Source organism: Saimiri boliviensis, chromosome 12, assembly GCF_048565385.1.
Source record: "Saimiri boliviensis isolate mSaiBol1 chromosome 12, mSaiBol1.pri, whole genome shotgun sequence".
NCBI lineage: Eukaryota > Metazoa > Chordata > Mammalia > Primates > Cebidae > Saimiri > Saimiri boliviensis.
In genome coordinates this window covers 111,771,559-111,783,793 of record NC_133460.1, presented here as the reverse complement: position 1 = coordinate 111,783,793, position 12,235 = coordinate 111,771,559, and the positions used below count along the sequence as shown (strand labels likewise).

General features: G+C 50.6%; 1 protein-coding gene and 1 pseudogene across 1 annotated transcript; one reads left to right on the top strand and one right to left on the bottom strand.

Annotated features, from left to right (window-relative positions):
- Positions 1–8,040: 8,040 nt before the first annotated feature.
- On the bottom strand, positions 8,041–10,047 carry FOXI2 (forkhead box I2). The gene is made up of 2 exons (XM_003922095.4): positions 9,441–10,047; positions 8,041–8,712 (listed from the first exon to the last, which is right to left on the bottom strand). The coding sequence occupies exons 1-2, from the start codon at positions 9,949–9,951 to the stop codon at positions 8,267–8,269; spliced, it is 957 nt and encodes a 318-aa protein (XP_003922144.1). The 5' UTR covers positions 9,952–10,047; the 3' UTR covers positions 8,041–8,266.
- Positions 10,048–10,650: 603 nt separating this feature from the next.
- Positions 10,651–11,276, top strand: LOC101052731 (uncharacterized; annotated as a pseudogene).
- Positions 11,277–12,235: the final 959 nt, after the last annotated feature.

Sequence of the window (12,235 nt, the reverse complement as noted above, 5' to 3'; positions counted from 1 at the left end):
CTATATGTCATATGCTATGGCATAGCATCTCAAGAGCCACATGTGTTGACAGGTTATGACTTTTGGTGACATGTCCAGTATGGTGACGAGGCCTATTCCATCCAAAACTTTCAGCGTATGGCTAGAAGAAACCACAAATTTGGGGCTGCCCAGCTCTGCCCACGTAGCACCAAAGCAACCATGGATTGCCTATAAATGAATGAGTGTGCCATGTTCCAGCAAAACTATATTTATGGGCACCAGGATTTTAACTTCGTAGAATTTTCACGTCATGAAACATTCTTCTTTTGAGTTTTTTCTTTCTTTTCCTTTTTTCTTTTTCTTTTTTTTTTTTTTTTTTTGAGGTGCAGTCTCACTCTGTCACCCAGGCTGGAGTGCAGTGGTGTGATATTGGCTCATTGCAACCTCCGCCTCCCGAGTTAAGTGATTCTTCTGCCTTGGACTCCCAAGTAGCTGGGATTCCAGGTGCACATCACCACACTCAGCTAATTTTTTGTAATTTTTGTAGAGATGGGGATTTCCTCATGTTGACCAGTCTGGTCTCGAACTCCATACCTCAAGTGATCCACCGGTCTCAGACTCCCAAAGTGCTGGGATTACAGGCATGAGCCATAGCGCCTGACCTTTGAGTGTTTTCAACTATTAAGAAATGTAAAAACCACTCTTAGCTCAAAGGTCATACAAAAATAGGTGGTGGGCCCGAGATGATAAATAATTTAGAATTTCCTGCTGTGATTTTTTTTTGTTCCATCTCTCCTGTTTGAAAACCATAGATTGCATTCATTTAGTAGGCGCTCTTAATTTTTAAAATCATGCCTACTATTTTTATAATAAAAAACAAAGTCAAATTTCTATTTCTAAAACCATATCCACTAAATTGTATTTGTTTATAATACATCCAACGTTAATCATGTTTCTATCCTGTATTTGATCTTTCATAAGCAGACATAACAGATTAAGGTCTCCAGAACAGAGCTTCAGGACCAGGAACATAGCATTTCTCAGCCATCTCCATTTATAGAGAAAGGGCATGCAGACAGCGGTCGGGAAAACGTGAACTTTGGGTTCAGACAGGTCTGGCTTTAAAGGTTGGTCTTCCTCAATCCCTCTTTTTGAGGCAATTCTCTTTACTGTTTTGAGCCACAGTTTCTTCATTTGTAAAGCTAATCTAGTAATTGACTATTAATTGACTAGCAATTGACTATTAATTGACTACTATTAACTTACTATTGCTAGCTTACTATTACTGTTACTAGCTTACTACACTGATGATTACTTTTTATTAGAAATCATGTCTATATACCTCTGCTCTTAGTAGGCATTCACTGAAATGTCCTCATCACCCTAACTTTACTCAAGCCAGTCTGGTGCATCTTAAAAACACTAGTTTCAGCTGTAGGTGTCTGTATTCTTGACTACAACACTCCAGCTCTAACCTTTTGCTCTGTCTTGGAGATTTCACTCAGTCCATTGTGCAAGGACATTTGTAAAGCACGCAACACATCAGCTCTAAGTGGAACGTCTCCATTTCTCAAAGGCCACAACACCATATCTGGTTTCATGAAAGACTGCTCTGGTGGATGGTAAACTGGACATCTCAGCAAAGACTCATCATTCTACGATCAGCTGTGCTAAAAGTCTGTTTCACTGTGGGTGCCCCATTAGGCCATCAAGAGGGCTTTGATGGGCTGTATGAACGAGCCTGTGTGAAATCTGAGCTCAAGAGTGGGTCTCTTCTGACAGGTCAGAATGTGCAAGCATCCATCTTACCAGTTACTTGAAAATGACTGGCTTTTTCCTGTTATAAATCTCATTTTAATTTTGTTCCTACAGTGAATGTAGAGATATGGTTATGCATCCTAACAGCCTTACACATTGCAAATCTGAAAAGGAAGAAAATATCCTCACCAATGATAATCAAAATAAACTTGCTAATAGAAGAGTATTATTGTTGTAAATTCTTAAATTTTTGTATCTCAAATTTTATTTCATGTATTATATATATTAACCAGGGCATTGTAGAAAAATTAAAGCCATAGTGAATAACCAAAAAAGAAAAAAAGAAAAAAAGACTAGGGGCAATGTGTCTCTTAAGAACTGCATAACGAATTATAACAAATGATTCTTTAAAAGTTTTCCCTCTTCTTCCCCTTGCAATTTCTTTCTTAGATGTTGCCTGATTTAAACAATATACCACATTGCCTTTAATTCTCCCAATTTAAATATTAAATATGGTCTATTCTTTTTAGCAAAAAGGAAAAAATTTTTTAAAAATGAAAGTAATCAATATAAATAAAGCAAGGAGGCAGTCCTATACCATTCAGGATTACAAAAAGAACATAAAGAATGAAGCGCTATACTTTTCAAAGATCCTGAAACAGAAACCTTTCATTAAAGTATTAATTCTACTCACTCCAGAAGTCCATCTTCTTCCCATAACCCCACCTGCCCTTAGGCTTCTCAGAGTAAAGTGGTCTCAGCCTAGCAAAGGGACATTCAGTCAAAGAGGGTGGAGTTGTTTGGTTCAGGTGCTGAAGCGAATGAGTGCCTTAGGCAGATTGGAACAACCCGTGCATGCAGTTCTGGGGGCCTCAGTGCAGGTGATGGATTGCCAGACTGGATTAGCGGCCTGGGGACAGGCGGCTCCTCAACACCTCTAGGAGGAAGTGAAAATGATCCCTCGCAAGTATCTTTGATGCCTCTCCCATCTTTCAGTCTGCTTGTGGCCTGACCCTTTGAAAGAAGCACACAAGCCTGACACATTCTTGACTTCAACTTCTTCCTACCTCCTTGGAAGCTAAGCCCTGTTCTGGATGAGGAGGTTTAGATCCAGGGAGTGCAGCAGGGAACGGGAAGGGTGATTTGGAGAATGCTTGGACATTATTGTCAAATAACAAATCATTCCTCAGATAAAACTATACGTGTCTGACCAGTCACCAACACGTGACAGCGAGGGTGTCAACCTAGATTCTCAAGGATATAATCTACATTATTATGATTGCTTTCGTGCTCAGAGTGAAACTTATATGGATTAACCAAACCCTACTGGCTTCAATGTCAACACTATCTCTAAAGTTTCCTATCCCCCAGTTCTAGGCCCATTCCAAATTCCCCCAGCATAGAACATGGCCCTCCAGCACGGGTATTCAACACCAATGGCCCCCCAGGCTGTGGCCCACTCAGTGTCGTATCTGCAGAGTCCAGCAGCAGGCCTGGCCCTGGGTAAGGAAGAATCCGACCCATCATAGGAGGCTGGGGACTGGGTCGGGGGTAGAAGAGCTTATGAAAAGCTGAGAGTGCAACTGTACTCACTCACACATGTACTCATTCATTCATTTATTCATTCACTCAGTCAGTCAGTCAACTGCTACCACCTGTCCACAGTCTCCCTGGCTCTAGCGATGTTACTGCAGAATAAGGCAGGTGGGCCCCTTCCCACATAAACCACAGGAGAAGATGCAGGAAGGTACTCGGTCTTCAATGGGTGTGGTGCCATATATCCAGGGGCCCCAGGAGCACACCAAAGGGCACAGGACTTGGATCTGGATTGTCAGAAGGAGTCTAGAAAAGGGAGGTCTCTCTAAGTCCTGAGGGATGAAACAGAAAGCAGAAAAGTCAAGAATAGAGGGTAGGTAGGCTCCTACCAACATATCTCAATATTATCTGTGGCCTCTGGGAAACAAGTCACTTCTCTGGCTTGAGCCTCGATTTCCCCCTAAGTAAAATGAGGCATCATTGGATTGTTGTGAAGGCTTAATGAAATATGCACAGGAACCATCAAACAGAGTCCCTGACACCTACCCTGACCTTCAGTCTGTCTGATGGATGAATGGGTGACTCTCAGGGTAGAGAAAGACTCAATGACTCATAGGTCTAATTTGCCCTAGATTACAGCAGGGGCACAACTCCAATTTTCTTTTTTCTTTCTTTCGCTTTTGGGTGAAGGTCCAATTTAATATACTGTTCATTGCCTTCCGTGAGCTGGGTGAAACTAAAGATATTTTCAATTCTTTGTGTTCAGCCTCTGGTGAAATCTGACCAAAGAAAACAGTTTATTGCAGGTACCCAGCAGTTAGCCTTAAATAACGTTGCTTAGCAAATTTAAATTAGATTAAAAGAAAATGCGTTCTCAAAATTTTAACCTAGAGATGGGGGATGCTCCAAAGGACTGAACACCTAGAAGCCCTGGGAAAGGGCCAGCTCTGGTCACATTAATTGCCTTCCCTGTCACTGACAGCTGACAGATCTTCTAATATGAGGACAGGTTTTTAGTTAAGGTTCCTAAATGACACTGTGGAAAAGTGAGCAGATGGGACCTGCACCAGCCCGGGGCAGTGCTTTACTCCCTGCCTGAAATCACAATGAAGTTATGAAACTGAGAAATCAAACACTTCCTGAGTTAGCAGGGTGTGGAACACAGTGTGGTCTGTGTACAAGACACAATATGATACTTGTGTTTACAAGTGAGATGGTTGATGACTTGATCATGAAGTAATCCTTTTAGAGCCAAACAGCCACATCCAGACTGTAATTCCTCCTTCATCTTTGTCCCAACCACTGGAAGGCAGCTCTGGGGGTAGCAACAGGCTCAGCTTATTCTCTGCATGACTTAATGCCACATAGTTAACAGTCAAAAGAGATTTATTGGACAAGTCACATTTTATTAGGATACAGGTGAGTCATCCTATATTACATTCTATGATGGTTCCACATGTTTCTCTCCTACCTGGAGTCAAATCCTGAAGGCAAATGGGTTATCTGAACATACTATGCCCTTAGGTATGGAGGGTAGGTGCTGTAATCTGTAATCTCTTGAGGATACTACCCGAGATGGGGCTCCAGATTGTGTGTGCATGTGTTTGTGTGTGTATGTGTGTGTGTGCATCAGTAGGAGCATTTCTGAATATGAGCCGTGTACAGATTGCAGGTGCATCTGGAGTCCTTTTTAGCTCTCATCAGTTTAGCTTCTAGAGATCATTTAGCCCTTTGACTTAGCTTTCTATCTGCAAAATGGGGGGATGAACTTCAGTGTTCTGATTCACTGAAGAGTTCTAATAATTACTATAATGATATTTCCTTAAATGGAAAATGTCACTTAACTTCAGTGGATCCATTTTAGGAAACTAAAGATTGAAGGTTGATTAATATCCCAAGGTATCATTGCTAAAATGAAAAACTTTTTCATGAGAAATAAACATACTTAATATTTAATCAATATGTGAAATGCATATCTCTATTTTGAAATCCAATGTTCACTTTTAAAACACTACAGCACTTTAAAAAACATTTCTAGCAAATGTTGAGTTTTCTTCATGAATGGTTCTTCTTTGTGTGGGGATTCTTTACCCAGTGACCAAAGGTTTCTAGGGGAGATTACAGTTTCCTGTATTATGCTGTGATTTTCAATCACCAGGAAATCACCACTACTGCTTGGCAATGCCAAACACCTAATCACCTGATATTCTGGCATGTTTTAATAGTCTTTCCCCTATGAGTTTTGAAGCTTGTTTCTATTTTTGAAACTATCCAGTGCCACCAAGTTGTTTCTTAAGACTAAGAATTGGATATGCCAATGGCATACCGCCATGCGCCTGTGCCATGATGCAGAGGTATTCCTTCTGTTGAAGTCTTACAATTAGTTTTGGAATTATCTGCAGGATTAATGATTTTAAAGGCAAAAAAAAAAAGAGCAGAGGAACAGATGGGGCCTGAGCGCCACAGTGAGCTTAGTGCCCCGGAGGGAGTTGGATCACCCTTGTACCCTCCTGGCAGCAATGCCCTGGCCTGACCAACAGGAGCCAATCCTCTGCTGCATGCACACAGTGAGCTCTAGGGACTGTGTTCAAGTTCACCAAGCCCTGGCCAGAAGAAGGTATTTAACCATAAAGTGACCACAAGCTGCATTATTCTGTTTTCTTGTTTTGGTTTCAGCGTTTCTTTCCAATTGGAAAATGCTTCTTTGGGATAATGAGTCTGAGGCTGACTGCACCGTGCCTGGGCCTATGAAATGCATTTTGGTCTGGCTCTCCCTCCCCTAAACACATCCAGGCATGTGGGCTGTTTTGGAGGAGAGAATGGGTTCTGTCGGGCATCTCACCCCCTCTATGTCCAAATACCTTGCACTGCTGGAATTATCTTGCTCATGAAATTTTTACCTATTTGATTATACTGTTACCTATTAATGGGATAAAGCTTTGAATGGATGAGCAACTTTCAAACAGGAAAAAAACGATCTTTGGGCAAACAAACCAAAAGTTGAAAAATCTTATATTTTTTTTCCCTCAATTTTAACATAAAAACCATTGTTAGGAAAAAAAGAAGCAGCTCCCCGACTTGCAGCAGTCATGCGGACATGACATTCCATGGTTACATCCATACGTATCAGCCAGTTTTCTTGAAGCCCCACCGATTGTCCAACTGTTGTCAAATTTAATTAGGAAAAATTCTTTCCAAGTCTCCTGCAAATTCAGCCTCTAAAATGGGGATACTGGTGCTAGCAGTGGAATTCTTATACGAAATAGCACACACATGCAAGCTACATATATTGGTGTTTATTTTTAGTATTTTATTCTATTAAAATAGATTCAAAAAGACAATTTTTAAAATGTGTAAGCTAAGGAATTTCTTTCCCTTGCCTTGCCTTCTTTAGTTTTATTACATTTGGGGAGTGTCCCCCCAAGAGAGATTGTGGGTTGGTTGTGAGTTTGGATCTGCAACATCATCGCCTTTGACACACCTGGCACTCTGCCTGCCTGCTTGTGGTGGGCAGCAGCAGGGATGCCACGTGGAGTTAGGAGCCACTGCTGATGAAACACATGACCAGGGGCCAGGTTATCCCTGGCTGGCTCTCTCCATGTTCCCCAACCTCCCTCTCTGTTTTACACACACACACACACACACACACACACACACACACACACACACACACCATTCTTCGGCAGGGCCATGATGAGTCAGCTCTAACGGACAGACTGGAGCCCTGCTCTGCTCTTCCAGGACTGGTGGCAGCGGCAGTGAGGGGCCTAGAGGGCAGATTAGGAAAACCTTCGTGGCTGGGGCTTCGTGTTGCCAAACCAGCCTGCCCCACTCCAAATTAACAGTACATATCCTCTCTCCACTCTCTTCCTAGGAGGGCCCCTCTTCCAGCCCTCCCCCAAAACGCAGGGAAGATGAGTATGCCTCCACCAACATCTCCATCTCCAGGGAGTGCCAGATGCTACAAAGACACAGGGCATCTGAGGGAGGCACTTAGGACCTCTGAGGAGTCCAGAGCCCAAAATTCCTCTTCCCAGTGATGGGGGTTCCTTGCCTTTCACAAAGACACCATCTCTAAGAACCAACTGGGTGGCCTGGGTTCCATGCACACAGGAGGCTGCTGCTCAGGGTCTCTGAACACAGAGTCAGCTTTGGCCCAAAACTGTGGGCAGAGGGTTGGAGGGGAGACCAAGACAGGTGTGGCCTCCCATGAGCATATGTGAGTGTGAGTGTGGGTGGGGTGGCAAAAACCCCGACCCTTGGGGGACTCCAGGGTGTTGGGCATCGTTCCCGTAGTCAGGGATGGCAGGGTCCTGGGGAGGTGCCTTGTCCTAGAGCAGGGCCATCAATGACCAGAGCTGAGTATCAGGGAAGGGAGCTGGTATCCCCAAGGGCACTCTCTGCCCCACACAGCGCTTCTCCCTCCCGCCACCGGCAGTTCCAACCATTAGCAAGTTCTTCCTTACAGAGGACCCAACAGTCTCAGACCCCCTCCCGGCAGAGTCCTGGCCCACCTGGCCCCACCCGCGGCTGCTCCTGAGTCCTGTCCCTCACCCCTGCAGCAGCCTCCCTGAGCCAGGTGGGCCAGGCTGGGCGGAGGTAGAAATCGCCCCCACAGCTCCTGCAGCCCACCTTCCTCCCACCTGCTCTCAGGCTCTTTGGGGTCAGCCAGCCTCTTTGGGAAACAGTGGAGATGAGCACCAACCCATCGTCCCTTCAAGGCACAGCCCTAGAGAGCACAGGCTCTAGAGACCCAGGAGGGCTGGGCTTAGAGGAAGAGTAGGGAGGCTCTGGAGCTCACCTGGGTGAAAGGTGCACAGCGGACGGGCCACCCACCCTGAGGCCCAGGTGCTGCTCAGCCCAGCTCCCTGCTGGCCGGGCCGCCCCGACTCTGCACTTCCTCCCATGGCACTGAGGCCTTTGGCACCAACACCTGGGGCTGTCACAGGGAAAACCGGAGGCCTGAGCGCAGCACCTCTGGACACGCACCGGACTAGTCCCCAGCCTCCCTTCAAACTTCGGTCCCTTCCCGGCTGTAGAGGAGGTGACTGACGCGGAAGGCAGCGGCCGCGGTCTGGTGGCCAGGGGCGAAGCCAGGCGAGGGGCCAAGGGCCTGGGGATCGTGGGTGGCGACCGTTGTCTGCGACCTCCCGAAAGAAAAGTCGCCTGCCAGTCCCCCGGGGAAGGTGCCAAGGCCGCCAGCCAGAGCGCTCATAGCGGAGGCGAAACCCGAGAAGCAGGTGGCGGCTTCTGGTGTCGACGGAGAGGGCGAGGCCTGCAGGTCCCCGCAAGCTGCGCCCTGGGGCTCCAGCGAGGGTGCCTCGGCCCCTCTCCGGCTCCCGGCTCCCGAGGACGCGGCTGCGCTGGCTTCCGCTCTCCTCTTTCTCTTCCTTCGGAAGTTCCCGTTGTCAAACATCTTCTCGCAGTTGGGGTCCAGGGTCCAGTAATTGCCTTTACCTGCAGAAGAAGAAACAGCCTAGTTCAGAAAGTTCGAGATTTGACGGACCGTGGTGTGAGGGAGGCGGTCAGCTTCAGAAAGATGCCACACCAGCCCTTGCAGAGGGTCTGAGCCTCGCCGCCATCCCAACCCTTGCCAAGCACTCTGCATCCGACGGGCCTCCACAGCCGGACTGGGAAGAAGGTGGCAACCCAGAAAGCAGGAGGAGGGGCGCCCTGGGCAAGGCCGACCCCGCGAAGGGGAAGGACAGCCTGCAGATGTCAACAGTGGGACTCCGCCAGCCGCTCTGCCAAGAGCAGCGCAGACGGCGCCGCGCCCCCAAGTAGGCACCAGCGCTTTCCATAGAGGCAACCCATTTGTGTTGCCCGCCCTTAGGGTAGACGCTGTCTGCCCCATTTTAGCGGGTAGGGCACTGAGGCCCAGGGAAGTTGAGTAACTCCCAAGGTCACCCAGCGTGCTGGCTCTCCGGCTTCTTCCTTCCAAGGAGCGCACAGACTTACAGCTCCCGGACCGCTGCACTGGAAACGCGGGCCTATGAGCTCTGCTGCTGTCTCAGAACCTGTCCATGGCCAAGCGTTACTCCCACTTCTCCCCCCGCGTCCCCTCCCCGGTATCCCACACCATGCAGGGAGGAGTGAGGTTGTCCAAGGTCGCTCCCACCCCCGGAGTGCCCGCGACCTGGCGGGAAGACGGCGAATCCCCGACGGGGCGAGCGGCGCACTGTTACCTGGGTCGTCCTCGTTGCGGGGCACCTTCTTGAAGCAGTCGTTGAGCGACAGGTTGTGGCGGATGGAGTTCTGCCAGCCCGCCTTGCTGCGCTTGTAGAAGGGGAAGTTGCCGGCCACGTACTGGTAGATCTGGCTGAGCGTCAGCCTCCGCAGCGGCGCGCTCTGGATGGCCATGGCGATGAGCGCCGAGTACGAGTAGGGCGGCCGCACCAGCCTCAGCAGCTCCTGCTGGCCGGAGAGGCTCAGCCAGGCGAGGTCGGCTCCCGCCAGGCCGCCCGGGGGGCCGAGGAGCGTGCCGGGAGCCCAGTAGCCGGGGGCGGCGTAGGGCGGCGTGGTCCCGGGGCCCGAAGCACAGGATTTGGGGCTGAGCGCGGGCGCGTTCACCCACAGGCTCGGGCCCTCGCCCGCGATGCCCAGATCACCACGCGCATAGCCCGGGGGGTGTGCGGCGACCCGGGCCTGGCCGGGCGGGGCAGAAGAGGGGCCCGGGTAGTCGCAGTAAGTGGCCATGTCCAGCCGCGCCCGGGTCTGGGCCGGCGGCACCGCACGGAAGCTCAAGGGCGACCCATCCAGCGTGGACACCAGCAAAGCCGGGGTGCGACCAGCCCGGCCCAGCTCTCCGCCCTTTAAATGCCATCGAGGCCAGAGCCGGTGGAGAGTGATGGGGAAAGCCCCTCCCCCGGCAGCCCAGGAAGAGCGAAATCCTGGTCCTCGCCCGGGTGTCAGTTTTCCGCCCCGCCCAGATCTCAACACGTCCCGGACCGGACGCCCCTGATTTCCCCTTCCTCCGTGTGCGACGCGTCCCGAGTCCACAGTCGCTTGTGGTATCGGCTGCAGGGACCTTAAGTCTACCGCCTCTTCTAGCTTCATGGGCCCCGCAGGCCCGACTGCCCTGGACGGCACTCCGACTTCCCAGGGACCCCAGGGCTGTGGCTTGAGAGCTCCGTCTAACGCGCGGCCCCTTTGCTCGCCTGGGGACATCTCGCCCAAAGGAAACCCGCCTCGCCGGGGCCCCTTTGTTACCCGGGACTCGGGGCTAGGGGTAGAGGGCGACGACACTGCGCGAGAGATCGCAGTGAAGCCCGTAGGCCTCCAGGCCAGAGCCGCAGAGGGAAGTGGCGCGGCGAACGCGGGGCTGGGCGTGGACAGTTGCTCTGGGGTCGTCCGGGGTCCTCGCGCCATCACCGCGCAAAGGCAGCGGACTGACTTATGCGCCGAAGTTGCGCTACCCTGCGGAGGGTCTCCACCCTGGAAGTCTCGGACCCCTCCCACCCCACCCCCCAGCTGTCTAGGGCAGTCATTGCTTTTCCCAAGCCGGGGAATCCGAAACCCCGCCAGATTTCTCCGCGCAGTGCTCTGGGGCGCTTAGTGCCGAGGGCGGCAAAGCTCTCTCCAGGGTGTCGGGTGTCGGATGGCGAGCGGAAAACGGGGATGTCTCTGCAGTGCGTCAAGAAAATCCAGCCATCCTGTCCTTCGGCCTCCCGGGATTGCTGCAGCCCGGATTCTCCACCCCGCCACCTCCACTGCACGCTGCCCGGCCCTCGGCCTCCCGCGCTGTGGGGTGGCGGAGGAAGGACCCAGGCAGACGCGCCGCGCTGGGCAGGGTACCTGGGAAGAGCGTCAGTCTCCGGACTCCGAGTCGGGCACCTGTGCCAAAGAGGCGAAAATGCAGGCCTGGTGCTCAAGGCTCAGAGTTGAAGAGACGTCCCCATCCCCCCACGAAATTCCTGCCCGCAGGATTGGAGCTGACCTCCTGGAAACCGGCCTCCCCAGCGTTACGCGGGGCTGTGGATCTAATTTCAATTCATTTGAAAAACAAAAGGACCAGCCCTTAATTGACTTTTGGCAGTGGAGGAGGCTTGTTGGTTGCGGCCCCCTGGTCGATTGAGGAGAGAGTTTGTTTTTGGGGATTAAAGGGCCGGGTTTGAGTCAGCGACTTACTGGTGGTGCAGCCCTTAGGCCGCCCAGATTGTAGTCCCAAATTTTATGTAAAGCAATTTAGCAAATGACAGAAAGAAGTGAGAGACCTTCTGTTGGGACGTTGGCCTCTCCCCGTAGAAGTGAAACCCGTTCAGAAGTGGTGGGTGAACCGAAGGCAGTTCCCGAGGCAGTGAAGAGAAAAAAAGGCCCTGAAATTGTTCTTTGAAGTCGGCTCTTCGGTTAGACTCTGCCCCCGTTTCCTTCCCCTTTCCCCAAGGATTTCTAGTTTTTGTCAAAGGAATGCTAGTGGTGAGGGTCCCAGGTACCTTTTAGGAAGCGGCCCTCCCCTCCTATCCTCATCATTTCAGGGGTGATTGCGGGGACACCGGGAAGTGCCGGGGTGGAACACACCTATTCTTGCTTCTCAGGTGGGCACAGTCTATTACTTCCACCCAGAAGAGCAGCCAGTGCCGCCTGCCACTCTGCTTGGCGATTTCCAGTGCCCCTCAGTGGAAACCATGCTGTTCTCTGTAGCTGTGACGAGCTTTTTGGTGACTACTTTTTGAAGAAAGTGTCTTTCCCCAGCACATGCGTCGCAAGCATGACTTGGATCCTTTCCTTATGGTGCAAACCCACCTCTGCGCCTACAGACACCCAGTTTTCTCCCATAACACCCTTCCAGAGCTTGCCAGAGGGTCTGCAATGGCGCCACATCTTCTGGAATTTTGAAACGGCTGCTGATTAGGACGCAGTTTTTGAGTCCGTGTTTGATGACGATGGAACATTACAGAGGCTGCACAGCTCTGCCTTGACACAGATAGTCCCGGCGAGAGTTAGAAGGTGGGAGCTGCAGCCAGACCGGCAGGACCACCCG